The 15,934-nt window shown below is 43.5% G+C and overlaps 1 protein-coding gene across 3 annotated transcripts; it reads right to left on the reverse strand.

Moving 5' to 3' along the window:
* Nucleotides 1-483: 483 nt before the first annotated feature.
* On the reverse strand, nt 484-15,352 carry gigyf2 (GRB10 interacting GYF protein 2). 3 transcript variants are annotated; one of them, XM_034612441.1, is made up of 29 exons: nt 15,211-15,352; nt 13,228-13,280; nt 12,877-13,036; nt 12,624-12,719; nt 12,305-12,413; nt 11,209-11,314; nt 11,040-11,080; nt 10,904-10,936; nt 10,604-10,780; nt 9,957-10,168; nt 9,663-9,798; nt 9,141-9,380; nt 8,875-9,047; nt 7,996-8,152; nt 7,729-7,895; nt 7,454-7,548; nt 7,073-7,201; nt 6,850-6,980; nt 6,666-6,766; nt 6,157-6,297; nt 5,908-6,066; nt 5,055-5,303; nt 4,366-4,488; nt 3,969-4,277; nt 3,237-3,439; nt 2,984-3,135; nt 2,681-2,874; nt 1,440-1,584; nt 484-1,347 (listed from the first exon to the last, which is right to left on the reverse strand). In XM_034612441.1, the coding sequence occupies exons 2-29, from the start codon at nt 13,263-13,265 to the stop codon at nt 1,280-1,282; spliced, it is 4,044 nt and encodes a 1,347-aa protein (XP_034468332.1). In that variant the 5' UTR covers nt 13,266-13,280; nt 15,211-15,352; the 3' UTR covers nt 484-1,279. The 3 variants fall into 3 exon arrangements, with proteins under 3 accessions (XP_034468332.1, XP_034468330.1, XP_034468331.1); XM_034612439.1 differs by having other exon boundaries at nt 10,577-10,780; nt 15,211-15,351; XM_034612440.1 differs by lacking the exon at nt 15,211-15,352 and adding an exon at nt 14,961-14,983 and having other exon boundaries at nt 10,577-10,780.
* Between the last annotated feature and the right edge of the window lie 582 nt (nt 15,353-15,934).

A 15,934-nucleotide genomic window follows, 5' to 3' on the forward strand; every position in this document is an offset into this window, starting at 1 on the left:
TGGATCCAGGTCAGGGGGCAGATTCCCGAAAGTGTTTTGGACATTTTCACTGACTTCCGAGGTAAGATGGCATCTTCTGACCATGTTGGAAAAAAAGGAAAGAAAATCTGAGATTTCCAGAATTACTGGAATTTAGAGAAGAAACTGGCAACCTTACAAGAAAGAAGTTGTAAAATCAGTGGGTTGTGCATATGCATATATATATATATATATATATATATATAAATAAATAAATAAAGAGGTGACTTTTTTGTTTATCTGGATAATGCATAATAATAACAAATATTCATCTAGTTTATTTAGATTAAAAATCCTGATTCCTGGTTTCTATCTCATGTTCTCTTTAACACCAGGAAACAATACTTTTTCATTTACATTTTGTTAAACTCTCCATAGTGAATTACTGCCGTATTGCTGCTTGACTGAATGTGGATCCAATTCATTTGTTTTCGTGAATGGTTCAGACACAGGTGTGAACAGCCCCACACATCAGACTGTTTTATTATTCCATACCGCAATAAAAAAAGTTTGAGTCCAGCAGATCATTTTCATATATTATAATACAGATGCAGAGTTGAAAGTTTATTCTTTAAACAGCCTAGTATTTTACAAGAAATAGATAACTACTTGGAACTTTTGAACATGCCCTTAAAACAGGACATAAGTGGGTACGAATCCTTGGGCTCTACTTTGCCGTAATTATCCACGAACACCCAGCAGAAAACGGGGAGGGGAAAGAGGAGGAGGAAGGAGGGTTTAAATTGTAAGGGGAAAAAATTTCAATAAATAAAACAAAACTATGGATATAATCTCTCTAACCTTTGCAGAATATCCCCACAACCCCATCCATATGTCCCCACTTTTAAAAGAAACGATCCCGTACGTTTGAGGCCAAATTTGAAATGGTTATCGCAGTGGATTTCTAAAACGGGTACATGCTTTGAGGTGGAGCCGCCAAACAGACTCTCTCCACAAACTCGAGTTCGTCAGGTGACGGGGATGTTCCACTGGCCAGTCTGCTCCAGTCCAGTTCTCTCTTTTTCGTCAGATTACACGTCCGTTACTAACGGGAAAACACACTGTGCCTCAGAGATCCCCGTTTGTTCACAATTTAGAATCTATGGGGGGAAAAACACCAGAGAATGTCTGATAAGTGGGAAACTGTAAATAAAAAAGGTGAAAGTCGTGGTAGCAGTCGGAGGCCGGGGAAGGAGTTTGGGGTAAAACAGCTGCTGTTCTAAATCGGATACAGTCAGTGGCGTTGGTTGGCGGCAGTCCCTTAAAACTCCTCCAAAGTCTCTATCTCTCCCATATTCAATCTCTCAGAGGCCGCGTTCACAGAAAAACCTGAAAATTGAAAAAGGCACAAAGATCCGAAATTAGTGGATGAGGTATAAAGAAGCAGGGGCGCGTTGTGGCTGACGGGTGTTTGCTCTTACCTAGAAGGCTGGGGTCCGCACGGACCATCTTCTGTTTCTTTTTCTTCTTCCCTGAGGTGACGGTCTCAAAGCGCTGCTGCTGGCCACTCGAATGGTTGGACGACTGGTAGAGCGACGGCGATCCTGTTCCGCCCCATACAGAATCCTGGGCGAGAGAGAAATGTGGATGACACATATTTTCCAAACACACATCTGCAGCTCAGTTCACGATTACCAACAGGGATTTTCTGGTTTGATGAAATGTGAACAACATGTTAGCGGATGAAAAAACATATTTACACAATAGGGGTCGAAATCATGATCATTTTCATTATCGATTATTACCGGACATAATATTTTTTTTGACTGTCTTTATTACTCGAGCTCTACAATCAGTTTCTCAAAACATGTATTTTTGTGGGTTTTAAGTTCTTCACCCTGTGTATAAGTAGAAGCAGGAGCATGTGTCTTTGTGAAAATTTCAAGGAAACATTAATAAGGAAAGTGTTGATGGTTGAAGAGAAGTAAAGTAGCAGCTCATGACGACCACTTAAGATATACACAGGTCTGGGTTTTAGCATCACCGTTGCTATGGTTACACCTGCCGTCCACACTACTTGGAGGTTTTCAAGTGCTGTTTGAAAACTGCTGCCCCCGTTTTAGATCAAAAAAACTCTGGGGGAGTCGCTTGCATTTGTTCCTGGTCTTTATCAGTCACGACTCGACTTCCAGTGTTCAATGCAAAGTGTTTCTAACACTTGCTCATCTCTGCTCTTTCTTTTCACCATCGCTGCTTTTTGTTCGTAGCATTTTCTGTAACTAAGCAACCAACTGCAGAGGAGATAATCTGCTTCCTTTTTAGTATGGATGTAGACAATGCTGCTTTCAAAAGTTAAGTGTGGAAAATCTAAATACTATCCTCCCAGCAGACTCTTGATTTCACGTTTCAAACAAGGAAACCTTTAGTGATTTAAACGTATGTGATATGAAGCTTTCACAGGCAGATTGGACAGATTTGGTCTTCATCCTCTTGCATTGCTATGATACAAATGAGTGATGCAGGATAGATTCCCAACTGATGTGGGAATTAGGTTAATGGCCATGTTCACTCATGCCAGGCAGAAATACCTCAGTGAAAACTATTTTCAACAAAAAGGGACAGCTGTCTCTCTTCTTGATCGTATCACAAGGCAACGTGGGAGCAAAGCATTAAGCATCCATATGCTGATCCTTTAAATAACCAGTGGTCCGGTCTCGCTCACCTGCTGCTGTTTGTGGGCCTGCTGTTGGTTTTGCGGCGCCTGCTTCTGTTGATTCGCGTTCTGTTTGGCACGACGTTCCAGGAACTGCTTGGCAAAGTCCTTGGCCTCAGGAGTGTCCCCCAGATAGGCCCTGACGTAGTCGTGCACCTCATAAGGAGAATCCACTTCTTTCAGGAAGGAAGCAAACGTAGGAACTGGCAGGGAAACAGAGGGAGAGTATTTTTGAGTTTTGGCATCCAGATATGCTCCATCAATAGTTGTGGGTGCAGCGCCTTAGCACAACATTATTTTTAAAAGACGTACCATCCAGATTGTTGGCAGTGTTGAGGGTGTGCAGGGTTTGCTCACACCATTGCATGAAGGTGTCCTGGTGGCTCTTGTTGACCCCTTGGAACAACTTTACCAGCTTCTCCTCCTCTTCTACCTTCTTGTTGACTCGCCCACTCGAAGAGTTACTGTATAAGCACAAACAAACGCAGGAGGAAGACAAAAGTCATTAAAAGCTGTGAATTACTCACATCCGTCATGAGAGGATAAAGATGTTTTTAATAAATACCTGAGGTTGGCGTTCCCTTTGTTATTCTTCTGCGTGCTTGCTTTCTTGGTTGGAGGAGGTTGCTGAACAGCCTCCTTCACGGCCTCGTCCCAGAAGCCCATGTTAGAGTTGTGGGTGTCTCCCCAGATGCTGCTGGAGTCAGAGCCCCAGTTAGTGCAGGGGCTGGTGTTGACAGACCCCCACACTGAGTTACTCAGAGATGTCTGTGAAGAGAGCGACATGCGATTCATCAGGATTTATTAAACTGCCTATAATTTTGTTGACATAGCAAGATGTTTGGTCAATTAAACATCAGGAAATAGAGAGAAATGCTTGATACTATTTCCTACAACCCAACTCTAACCCAAGGGAACAGCTCAAAACCTAAAGATGATCAGTTAATTATCACTTTATACAGAGAAAATTTGCTTTTGCACTTAAAATTGATTGTCTACACAGTTCCTGATTAATTTCCTTTTGAATGACTGCTTCAATTATGTATTTATTGTTTCAGTTCATCTTTGTGGTAAATGTGATAAAAACAAGGTAACATGAAAAACAATCAGGCCAATTTGACATTTTACGGTTTGAATTCCAGAGATTTGTGAGGAAAACAGAACCTGTTCCCTGAAATCTTCAAGCAACCTTTCTTAAACTGCTCACAATGATTGAGAACTGAAACGCTTTGATCCATGTCCAACTGTGCAGCAGCTTTCAGCCAGTAAGAAACTTGGCATTGTATATGTCACTTACGGTTCTGTTTTGTGTGCGGCTCTGCTGGGTGACAATGGGGTGTGGTTGTGGTGGTGGCTGTTGCTGCGGTGGGGGCTGCTGCTGCTGTTGCTGTTGCTGCTGTTGCTGTTGTTGCTGTTGCTGCTGCTGCTGCTCCTTTCGCTGTTTCATCTGCTGGGCTTCCTCCCTCTGAATCTCCAGCAAGGACTTGGTAGCAACTGGCTGTTTGGCCACAGTACCCCAACCGGACAGCTTGGCCTGAGGCTGCTGCGCCTGTTGCAGGGCTTGTTGCTGCTGTAGCTTCAGGAGCTCTTGTTGCTGACGTCGCTGCTGCGGGTCGAGGAGAGTAAAGGAGAGTGAGGGCATGACAGGAATTTAATCGTTGTGGAGCCATTGGAGTACCGCAGTTTGTCCTTACCTCCTCCCTGTCCTGTCGTTCTCGCTCCTCTTCCAGTTTCTGGATTTCGGCCAGTGACAGGGCGTTCTGAGTCTGGTTTATGGCGTTGGCTGACTGGTGGCCCCACTTCGAGGAGGATGGAAGCTACAAACCAGGGTGAAGCGTATTGTCAGTTTCAGATGTATAAATATATTGTAGATTTTTGCTGACTAATACTGTGTCCTGCCTATGAGGTGTTGCAATAAAGGACTGGACGATAAAATATTGATGAATCGATGTGATAATATCATGTAAATGAACCAGTTCCTCTTACACCATCTTGGTTTTTTCCATCGTGATGAAGTAACAATGTGGTTCACACACCAACATAGTAGTTGTTAGTTATAAGTAATACTTGGGTACATCCTAGAAACGGCTGTTTGCAGTGCTCTCCGTCTTTTTCGTTGATTTTTCATTAACTTGGATTCAGGGTTTAAAGAGACTCATGCCCTCTGAACCATCGGTGATCTGCACAACCCTTGTAGGCATTATTATTTTTGAATTAAATTCATTAGCCAAAAAAAAAAACAGAACACACAATGAACCTAAAGATAAAATTGACTAATAGCATCATTATTATCACCATTTATATATTCATAGAGAAATTTTCTATGGATAGTGATAAAATTATTATCATGGATTCTTATGGCCACAATAGTCCTTCTCCTGACCTTCATTTGTGCGAGCTGCTGCTGCTGCTGCTGTTGTTGAAGTCTCCTGAGGGCCTCTTGTTGCTGCTGCCTCTGTCTCTGCAGCTCCTGCTGTCTTTGCGCCTCCTGCTCTCGTCTTTTCTGCTCCTCCTGTTGCTGCTGGGCGAGAGCAGCTGCCACCGCAGCAGCCGCCGCCTCCTCCTCCGCTCGCTTCTCGTCCTCACGCCTTCGCAATGCTTCAAGTTCCTCCTGCTTTCTGCGTTCCTCTTCCTGGTGGTCGTTGCAAATTAAGGAGACAAGTTCAGAAGTGATGTTAAAACACTTTTTAAAAAAAACTTTTGCTGAGCAATGGCGCCCTCTGCAGCCACAAGTGGAGATTAATTCTGCACGGGAGTGGTTTTCATGTACAGAACCCCCCCTAAAATAACTAAATTACTTGACCAGAGCTTCCACCCTGCAGCCCCCTTCTCCCCACAATGCTTAACAACACACAGTCTTCATGCTTCCCAGCTCTCCAAGGTGCTGTTGTTTTAACAAAGACACCAAACTCCATTCGGAACCCTTGATGTTTTTTTCCTTCCTGAATATCAGAGATTGACAATGGTTTTTACTACAGTTCAGCATTATTCTTTAACTGGGGCCTGATTCTGGAATCTGGAAGCAGTTGACTAATTACTTTTCACAGGAGATACCCACTCACCCATGTTACACAGTGCAAGAGCAGGTGTTTTGGGTGAGTGTGGGTGAAAGCAGCTCCAATCTACCAATTACAATCCAGTGTGCCATTAAAATGATTTTGAAGCTAATATTTTAAGTTCAGACTATTGCATAATGTTGCTTTAAGGTATAGAACATGTTTACTAAGGAAACTCGCCTGTTTGCGAAGGAACTCTTCTCGTTTCTTTCTCTCCTCTTCTTCCCTCCGCCTCTCCTCTAGTCTTCTGAGAGCTTCCTCCTGTGCCAGTCTCTCCTCGTCTTCTTTTTGCCGCCGCTGTGCCTCTTCTTGCTCTCGCTGCCGCCTCAAAGCCTCCTCCTAAAGATTTATGACACTGGGTGAGTTTCAGTGTCATAAAGGGCTGTAAGTGCTTCAGATTGTAAAGTTCGGATGTTTGACCTGTTTGACCTGTTTTTGCCGTGCCAGCTCCTCTTCTGCTAATCGTTTGCGTTCCTCCTCCTGTCGAGCCCTCAGGGCCTCCTCCAGCCGTTTCCTCTCCTCTTCCTCCCTTTTGGCTCTCATCTCTGCCTCACGCCGCTCTAGCTCCAACTGGTGGGTAATACGCATATTAAAATACACTCATGTTAATATCTGTTGGAATGGAAACTAAATTAAGCACATTTCTGAAACTTCACCTAAATCTTACAGATATTCTGTTTGTTTTTTTATCTCTCTTGCTTTCCTCATTGTGCCTGTGAGTTTTAATAAAAAGCAAAAATTTCATGTGGCCAATCTTTTGACAGTTCGGTCAAATTTGAAATCTTAACAGGTTTTGCAAGTTTGCAATTTACTTTTCAATGTTTTCTGACATCAATACCAATGCATGGTAAATCTCTTTGTTATAATAAAATATAAGAAGCTGGGAGTAGTCTCATTAAGATAAAGAAAACTGAAAAATAGGTAGAAATAATGTTTACCTTTGATGCCTTTGACTTTTCTAACTGTTGCATCTGCTCAATGGTTGGAGCCTGTGCCATGGAGTCTATGGGTAAATCCCAAACACTGCTGCCATCCCATGCTGTCGAGAATGATGGAATATAATGAATTACACTTGCTATAATATGACGTTATTTTTTTTTTAAACTGAAATTTGACACTCACTACTCGGAGCAGCTTGTTTTAGGTTTGGTGTGCAGGAAGCCTGAGAGGACGATTTCTGCATTTCCCACACAGAACCAGAGTCTGGTACAGACAGGGACCGGGTCACAGGAGGTAGGAGGCTCTCAGATGCTCTACAATGACAAAAAGAAAATAAACGAGTCATAAATACAGCATTATCTTGAGGTAGAGCTGACGTGTCTGTAGAATGATGAGTGTTATCGACCTTATCTTGAGTGCCTGGTATTGCTGTAGTAGCAGGTTGATCTGCTGTTGGTGTTGCTGCTGTTGTTGAAGTGGAGCAGAGCTAAGAGCTGCGGCCTTCTGCTGGGCCAGGGCCTGAGCATACTGCTGCCTGAAAGTTGGAAGACACGTGGGTAAGAGAAACAAGAGAAAGAGGAAAGGGAAAGTTAGGGTTGAATGAATAGATCATGTATCACACAAACATGGAATTGAATGTTTTACTATCTAACCCAATATGACCTAAGGCATCAAATAAAAAGGCTCTCTAAAACCCAACCATTGCTTGAAAACCAAAACCCAATGAGGGTTTTCTGAAGGCCTGACAGAATAACCAACTTCTCAGCCTCTGAGGATAATGCCATACCTGAGGAGGTATTGATATTGGAGCTGCTGTAACTGGTAGAGATTGAGAGCAGTGAGCTCCTGCTGCCTCTTCAACCTCTCTTGGTCACCATCACCCTGCATCACATCCAGAGATACACAGTCCCAATAAATAACGTTCAAACAAACAAATGGTACAAACATGTGACATCAAGCAAAGCAGGGACTTCTGGGCCTCTGCTCTGATGTCAGATTGTTAAAAAGAAAAGTCTCGACTTTAAGAAAAGAAAGAAAATGCCACATTTTGCAAACACATGCCTGTAAAGGTGGAGGAGCAGGGCCTGGAGTGAACGGTACCCTCCCCCAAATCTTCATGATCTCTCCCAGTGCCTGAAATACTTCATCACACCCTCTTTTGACCAACAGAGACACTGTGAAGTAACCAGCTTGAAACCACTCAGTCATCTCCTGGTTATTGAATGGACCTGAGCAAGCACAAAACCAGCATTGGAAACAGGAACGGTTTAACATTTTTGTATGTATTTAAGTCACATTTTGAGCACATAAAAGCTCCCCAAGTCTCACCCTGTATCTCCCCCTGGGGATCTTTGTAGAACCACTTGAGAGCAGCTTCATGGGTGAGCGGCATGCCTGCAGACTTGGGCTTCACTGAAGTCTTTGCTGCGAGTCTGTCATCATCCACCACGCCATCTTGTAGGTACGCCACCATCTTTTCTGCCTCCTGGAGAGGAATTTTGTAACGTTATGCATTTCTGCCATATTTAAAAATCAATATGACCTAACATAACAGGTTTGAATAGTCAACCGATTGTTGGGGTTTAAGGATGATTTTCAATAAACAGATTCTGCATGTGAATATGCAGAATCTGACGTTTTCTGGTTTCTCTTTCTAGTTTGACCAAATCACATTTTGAGCAGGCTTTGGTTACCTGCAGGTAAACAGTTCGTGTGGAGAGAAAAGGAGGAGGAACACATTGATTGAAATGAATCTGCTTCATCGAATTCATATGCAGATAGCTGTTGAAAGAGGATTAGGCAAAAATGTCGCCTGGACCTAAAACATCTACAAACACTGTTTGGGTTTTGTGCAGAGAAACATCACCTCTTGTAATCAAAGAAACTAGTTGGACTATAAACAGTGTAGAGTGAACAGAAAAACTCTTAGCCTGGATATCTGCTGTCTACACCAGAACCCCAAACTTTTGGCAGTTCATCAGGTGATAGCTGATGGACTCCGAGAATGATAGTGGAAAGACATCCTCTGACATCATGACCTTTAAGGAAGAGGGAAGTCATTTCCCTAAAATCATACTATTCACAATCTGCTTTTCTCTTCAATGAGTAAAAGATTTTACATCTAAGAAGTGTTTGAGGAATTGTGGTCGAGGACAGCAGCCTTACATTCTGCTGACAGAGCTTCCTGTTACTGGTCAAATAACTCACCTGTTCAAAGTGTTTTAGTCCCTCATCTTCATCTGTGTCGTGTGTCACAGCAGAAGGCCGGCCTAAATGTGCCAATATACTCGAAGGGAAAGGCAAAGGGTTGTTCATGGACACAGGAACCTCCATGGGTTTTTGCTGCGGTAGCTTGACACTGAGCGATGGAGCAGATACATCTGCATTCAACAGGAAATTGAAAAAGCAGATGTTAGCAGGATTTTCTGGTAGGTAGAGTTAAGTGTGAGGGTCAGTCAAGAACCAAAGCCCACCTGTAAGGGTGGTAGAAATGTGGGTCATGGGTAGGGACTCCAGCATGCTGTTGGACATCGGGATGTGCATGGGGACTTTGCAGGGCTCTGGAGGGAGCTCCAGGGGTGGCTGCCGTTCAACTAGCCTCTCAGCCTCTTCTGTTCTGCTCGGCTGGCTTGGGGGCAAAGACTGGCCAGAGACTTGAGGATCCGAGACAGGAGGTGCAACAGGTGGAGGCTCTTCTGACACTCTGGAAAACTCTGGAAAACAGAAAACAACACAATATTGAAGGAATGACATAGGATTACATCTTTTTTTTCAAAAAGAAATCTGTGGGTCTTTTACAATCCTTTTTCTTGACACATTCCAGAGTGAAAACAGCATTTAGCTAAGGGACTATGGTTGAAATCCCAGTGGCAGTAAACGTAGCTTTCCCTGAAGAAGTCACAAGCAACACTGGAGCTTTTCTGTGGCTGAACTTAAAATGTTGATGATCATGATGAGGAAAAAAACTGTTACCAATGTCACTTGAACTAACTGACCTTTTCGGTCAGCCTCCGATTCTGTTTCTTTGGTCTCCTTGTGCTGACCGTCCTCCTCCTCCAAGCCCTCTTCACACTCTTCCAGGGGCTTGAAGTCGAGCTCTGCCTCTTCCAGGATGGGCTCCTTTGAGGCTTTCTGATAACAGATTTACAGAAAAGTTGACAATGAAGGTTTCCAGTCAAAGGAAGTATCTGCTCCTTATTTAAAGAAATCAAGCCATTTTTACAAATAAACGGCAGACCAATACTTCATTACATTGATTTATTCAAAACTCTCCTCAGGTCTCATCTTACCTTGAGCGAGAGAAAGGCGCCTGATGAGTCGAAGGTGCCTGCCTCCTCTTCTGCGTCCTCCAGACACCACTCTGGCAGACTGTCTCTCTCGTCTTCCAGGCTGCCGCTGCCTGACCGTGGCCTCCTGTAGCCGCGCTCCTCTTCTCTCGCATCAAACGGGAAACGGCGACGCTGCTCTGGGTATTCCCGCCACCCTGCTGACCGAGGAGCATCTGAACAAAAAGGGGAAATAGTTAGGATGAACTAACTAATAACTAAACTTAAACTCTTTTGGCCGCAACTGCACAAAGTACATCCATAGATGCCAATGACATTTGGGCATGTGCAAGTCAAAAACACAGTGAAGTTAAGAAATGAAGTCACCAGTGTATCACTAAATTGTCCCTCTAAAATTATTTCACACAAGCAAATCTTGTTGCCGATGTTAATGGTAAGATACCATGACCTGGATGACTGGGAATCTTCACAGATGTAACTCCTCATTCAAGTTGATTGTATGGTAAAATTCTGTTGCCCAATGTATCACCACCACAACCATTTACAGGCTGTAACAAACAAATATTACTTATCCCAAGAACAGGCCACACAGCAAACATGGCAGTTCACAAAGATAAATATATTTGTGATATGGTCAGTGCAGTGCCCACCTGGGTTGGGGGGGCACCACCGGTCACTGTCCCGTTGAGAAACTGCCAGTCGACGGCCCCACTCATCAACCTCGCCATTCTGATCATCACGAGAACAACGCCAGTTCCCGCTCTCTGAACGGAACAAGTCATGCTTCCTCGGTAGGCCTGGCACGACGTCCTCGTAGTTTGCTCGGACTGAAAAGGAGAAGTGGGTAGGGGTATTATTAAAAGTGCATCCATCATCATTACATTAGTAAAAGTGGTGTTTGAGTCAAGATTAGCAAACTCACTTATCAATCAATAATTAAACAAACTTACTGTGGTTCAATTGAAAATGTCCCGGAGCAGCATCTGTCAGGTTCACAGGAGGAACGAGGAGCAGAAGGTAAGCTGGTGCATTTGTCAAAGAGTACCTCATGTATTGATTATTTACACAACAAGATTTAAAACCAACCTGGCTCTTTTCGAACTGGCTTTTCAAACCTCCTATCTCCCCTAGGGACGGGGAAAAAAAACAATACATAAAGTCAAATGTTTGACTGCTGTGTAGCAAAAGTTCATATTGAATATCTGTACAGGGTCAAAACCTCGTACATTTTTGCAAAGAAAACTGTCTTTCATACCTCTCCTCCCAGCTCTGGGAGCGATGCATCTCCCGCGCTCCGCGACCAAAACCGTCCACATCATCAAAACTTCTTTGGTAAAACCCTCCATCTCCTCTTCCTCGGCCTGAAAGCAATGACAGGTAGAAGGGACCCAATATGACTCATTAACATTAAGCAGCTTAAATGCTTAGCACTTTTAATGAACACACTACCAGCACCCACTGCAAATAATGCTGAATCATAATGCTGTAGTGTACCTTTCCATCTGGTAGATGTGCAACAAACAAGTGGTTGTTTATTTAACTTATCATGTTCTCTCCTTGATTCCTAGAAAATAGCCTTTACGATGATGTCGCAGAACAATATTGAGCTCTATTTGAAACTTTTGATTTCTTGTACCTACGACACTTTATAAAACATCCTTCTCTTAAACATGGTGTCTCAACAAAATTTTAAGGAAGTAATTTTGAAAAAAGTTAAATGAAAGACCCAGGCTGTCCCAAATGCTCTGACGATAAGTCTGTTCATTTATAGCAAACAGAAGCCTGCATTAAATTTGAACTCTACCCACTTCCTGGACCTAAAGATGGGTGTGTGCACTTAGGCTGTGTGAATCAAACAGTAAAGGGCAAACAGTTGAGAGTATAGGACCTATAGTGGAGAATAAACTTGACTATAAATGATGAGCTAAAGTACATTTTAGATTCTCTCTTTATGTGTTGTTAAGCTGTGTGCTTTTATAGATTGCCTGCTTAACATTTAGGGCTGACTAATCAATAATCTAAGCACTTTAAAAATCACAAATACATTGTGTAAGATGTACATAGGTGCGAGTGTGTTCATACAAACAGCTGCAGTCAAAGTATGCTGAGTAAGCACAACACCTAGAAAGAGCTAATATTACATTCCTTGTCTCAAGCTGTGCCCAAATTGGTGGGATTCTCCAAAGGCATCTTAACTATCTACAGTTGTTGTGAGTCTTACACAGCACTGAAAGAATATATAAATAGCTAAAAGCAACTAATTTGAAAAAAACACTTCTAGAGTGTAAACTATGCCTGCAGCTACTTGAAATGAGAAAAGAAACTTGACAAATCCAAGTATTATTTCTTACCTCTACCCCTTGAGGTACTTCGGCCTCTTGGTGCCCCCACTATTGGACCATTTCCTCGGCCTGTCAGCCGAAGTACTGCTGCACTGTTTACAGACATGGAAAAATTTCTCTGCAAATACAAACAGGGGGAGGGGAGCAAGGGGGCGGACAGCCAACTCTCAGCTCTCTTCTTGGCACCCATTCATTATTTGGTAGCCCTAATTACCAACAGTAATGTATATTCCAAGAAATGTAAAGAAAAGGAAGCCAACTGGCCTCATAAGTCAGTAACAGTTTTTAGCATTTCTCTTTAGCCTGACAATATGACATGTTCTCCTACCTGTTCCTCCTCTGTAAAAGACACGAGTGCCAGAGGCGGCAGGGGCTCCTCTTGCAATATGGGCAGGAACTCCTTATCGTGTAGGTCGATAGGGATCTGGAGGAGAGAAACAAACAATCACAGGCAATGAAATGCTTTGACAGAATTTGTTATGACACACCAAATAAGGGAGATTAAATCTAATCTCAGCAGTTCCATAATTTGTATGCATATCATGTTGATTGCAAGAATACAGCATAGACGTTGTACCCACCTTGTTATCCTTTACATAAAGTGCTAACATTTCTTCTCTCCCGTAGCGATAGTCTGCAAGTTTATACTTTGGCAACACAGGTGAGAGGGGTGGAGAGGCAACAGGGTTGGTGCTTCCACCACCACCACTGGTGCCACTACCTCCAGACAGGGCACGGAGCCTGGAGACAGAGGAAGGGTTGTTAATATAGAAGGGACAGACAAAGGGGAGACAACACTGGTGCTGAAGTGACAACTGGCATGTCTCAACAGGTAAGGAGAAGCTGGAAGAAGTCATCAAAGGGAAACCAGTTTCACAACCTACCCCAGATTAATCATTAGATTGATCAGGAATTCATTATTGTTCAATTACCATTCTGGTCCAAAGTTGAGTGTCTGGGTTTCAGCCATTCTTCCTTTAAGGTTCTGCAAATATGAAAAGGGAGGAAGGGGATTAGAACAACTTAGACACCTTTGAGACATTATTAAAGCATCATGATATAAAGACAGTTAAACTTAAAATAATATGATACAAAGAGAAACCGGAAATCATCGCACTTAAGAAGCTGGACACAGACATTATTTTTATTTTTCAACGACGGCAAGGATTTAAAAAAGACATCAAAACTGTTGCAGATTAGTTTTCTGTCAGTGGTCTCCCTCTTTATTTGACACGTTATTTCAACTTCAGGTCACATAGTGTTGACAAAACAGTTGCGTTCAATGTAACCCTTCAAAAAGACTGAAATCAACATCTGAAATCAACTCATATCAGGACAGGTAGTTATTTACCATACCATATAGATTTTATTTCCATTTCACAGAGACAACACCTACCACTTCACAGTTTTGTAAAACTCCTAAGTTTTGTCACTGGCTTCAATATGGCCGAACCTCTCAGGATATATAACCCATCCTACTAGCACACACGACCAGTGTACAGTTTCAATGTCCTATGGCTATTTTAGGAAGTCCCCCTGCCTGCAGGGTGGGTTTGTCAGACACCTGGTGGTATTTAAAGCAACAAATAAGTCATCAAAAATAATAATAGGATGTCAACAAAATCCGTCGTTTGTTTACATGCCCCCCACTGTCAAGACTTTAGGAATTTAGGCCTAAAGGCAAAGATCTAGGCAAACAGCGAGACTTTATCACATATCAGGCACAGCCGACTCACAGTAGCACTGACCATATGGAAGTCAGTAGGCCACGTGTAGGTAGACAGAGCAACATGACTGACACCTCTGCTGCTCACTGGGCACGTTTTAAAATACAGTGGAAGCCCAACGCCTGGTGGAGTTTACATAACGTTATGAGTTGTCCGCTGTACAACGTGTTCAGGTCAACTTTCTGTTTGCCTATGTCAACATGAAACCGCGATAGGGGGTTTACAGCAAAGGTCGGCAGGAAAAAAATGCCTGACCGCTAAGTTCTCGTGAAGTTGTCCGGATTGTTAGCTTCAGTAAAAAGTAGACAGGGGAGTTGAGGAGCACTCAGCAAACGCACGGGGATCAGGCCGACCCGAGCCGAAGCTAACGTCGGCGACATCACTGAAACAAGCTAAAACCCTGCTCACAGCGCTGCCTGGGATCCGCGATGGTCACCCGGGAAGGTTACGATGGAAATGATCCACGGTTAGCAGCATTACTTTAAGCTAGCGCAGCAAGCTAACACGTCAAATAAACACGAATCATGTACAAGACGTGTGTCACTGGCACTGGCCAACATGTCCCCTAACGGTTAAAAGTTGGCAGCAGAGGTGCGGTTGTGTTGAAAGGTGGCGACGTACGGGTAGTTAAAGAGCTACTCGCTACATGCGGGTGCCACAGCAGGGTATTTTCGCCAACCAGCAAAACGACCAGCCAACTGTGTGGGTCTGCCAGCGCGTTAGCTCGCTGGCTAACTAGCATGCTAGCTAGCAGCGCTTTCCTCCCACCGTATCGCTGTGGAACGCGAATGTTCACACGCGTCTTTACAATAATCAAGTTTCCCACGGAAGAAATGGTCTCGTCACGTATTCTACCAAACAAACCAAACGCTGCCCCCCGAGTTAATCCTATCTCTCCCCCCCAACACTTGCAGCTAGCACGCTAGGGGGTTAGCTACCTAGCTACACGCGGCCTTCCGAGCAGCCTGAATCCACAACAAAATTTCCTCGTCGGGCCGTCCCACACTTCACACGACCCGGACGAGCACACACGGGCACTGGAGCCCGGTGCTGCGAGGCCACGTAAACATGGTGGTGCAACAACAGTCCTAAGCGGCCGAGCTCATCGGAGTATGGCTCTCTGACATGACACTTTAATTAACTGTACGATCCGTCCTATTGTAGTGTATTAAACTTTGGCTGTCTTACCTCTGCTTGTTCTGACAGCACAAGGTTTGTATTCGAGTTGTGTGGCTCTCTCTCTCTCTCTGGGCTCTCTCTCTCTCTAGCTCTCTCACTCACTCGCTCTTCCTCTCTCTCACCGTTTTCCACAAGATGGCTGAGTGCGGGTCACATGACTCCTGATAAAACCCGTTTGTCGTGGTGGGATTTGCTGACTGGTGCGTGTTCGCAGAGAACGAGGTGAGTGTGAGAACGTCATGTGTCGTTGTCATGTTCTGTCAATCTGCCGTGCACAGTGCAGCCAGACATGTCGGACACGTCACACAAACTGTTTTCTAAATGAAGCGAGTGTGAACTTTGTTTTTACACATGATCCAAAGTATTTAGAAGAGGCTGTAGAAGCCGCCCCCCCCTAAAAAACACAATGTACAAATGTACATAAGTTCACTAGATCTGGATTTTTATTTGAATCTGCACAGAATTGTACACACTCATGAATATCAGTCCCCTAAACATGTCTGATTTATTTTTTAATCAAGATCCAGAAAATATTCTATGAGAAATGAAGAAAAAATTTGAAAAATGTCCAATCTTTCAAAGTACACAGTAAGCTTCTAATACACATGTGCAAACCGTGAATATGCCTCTCAGAATAATAACAGAATAAAATACAACCATATAAACACCACATTTCCTTCGAGAACTACATTTCCCCACTATTTTTTGTGTTTATACCTGTTGAACTGTAGAA

Source organism: Hippoglossus hippoglossus, chromosome 17 (genome assembly GCF_009819705.1).
Source record: "Hippoglossus hippoglossus isolate fHipHip1 chromosome 17, fHipHip1.pri, whole genome shotgun sequence".
Taxonomy (NCBI): Eukaryota; Metazoa; Chordata; class Actinopteri; order Pleuronectiformes; family Pleuronectidae; genus Hippoglossus; species Hippoglossus hippoglossus.

Coding starts and splice junctions, on each gene's coding strand:
- gigyf2 (XM_034612439.1), bottom strand. CDS start 13,265: ATGGCTGAAACCCAGACACTCAACTTTGGACCAGAATG. Junction 10,169..10,576: donor CTGCACTGACCATATCACAA/ATATATTTATCT, acceptor CTTTTTGTTCAG/ATGCTCCTCGGTCAGCAGGG. Junction 3,136..3,236: donor AAAGGGAACGCCAACCTCAG/GTATTTATTAAA, acceptor GTGCTTATACAG/TAACTCTTCGAGTGGGCGAG.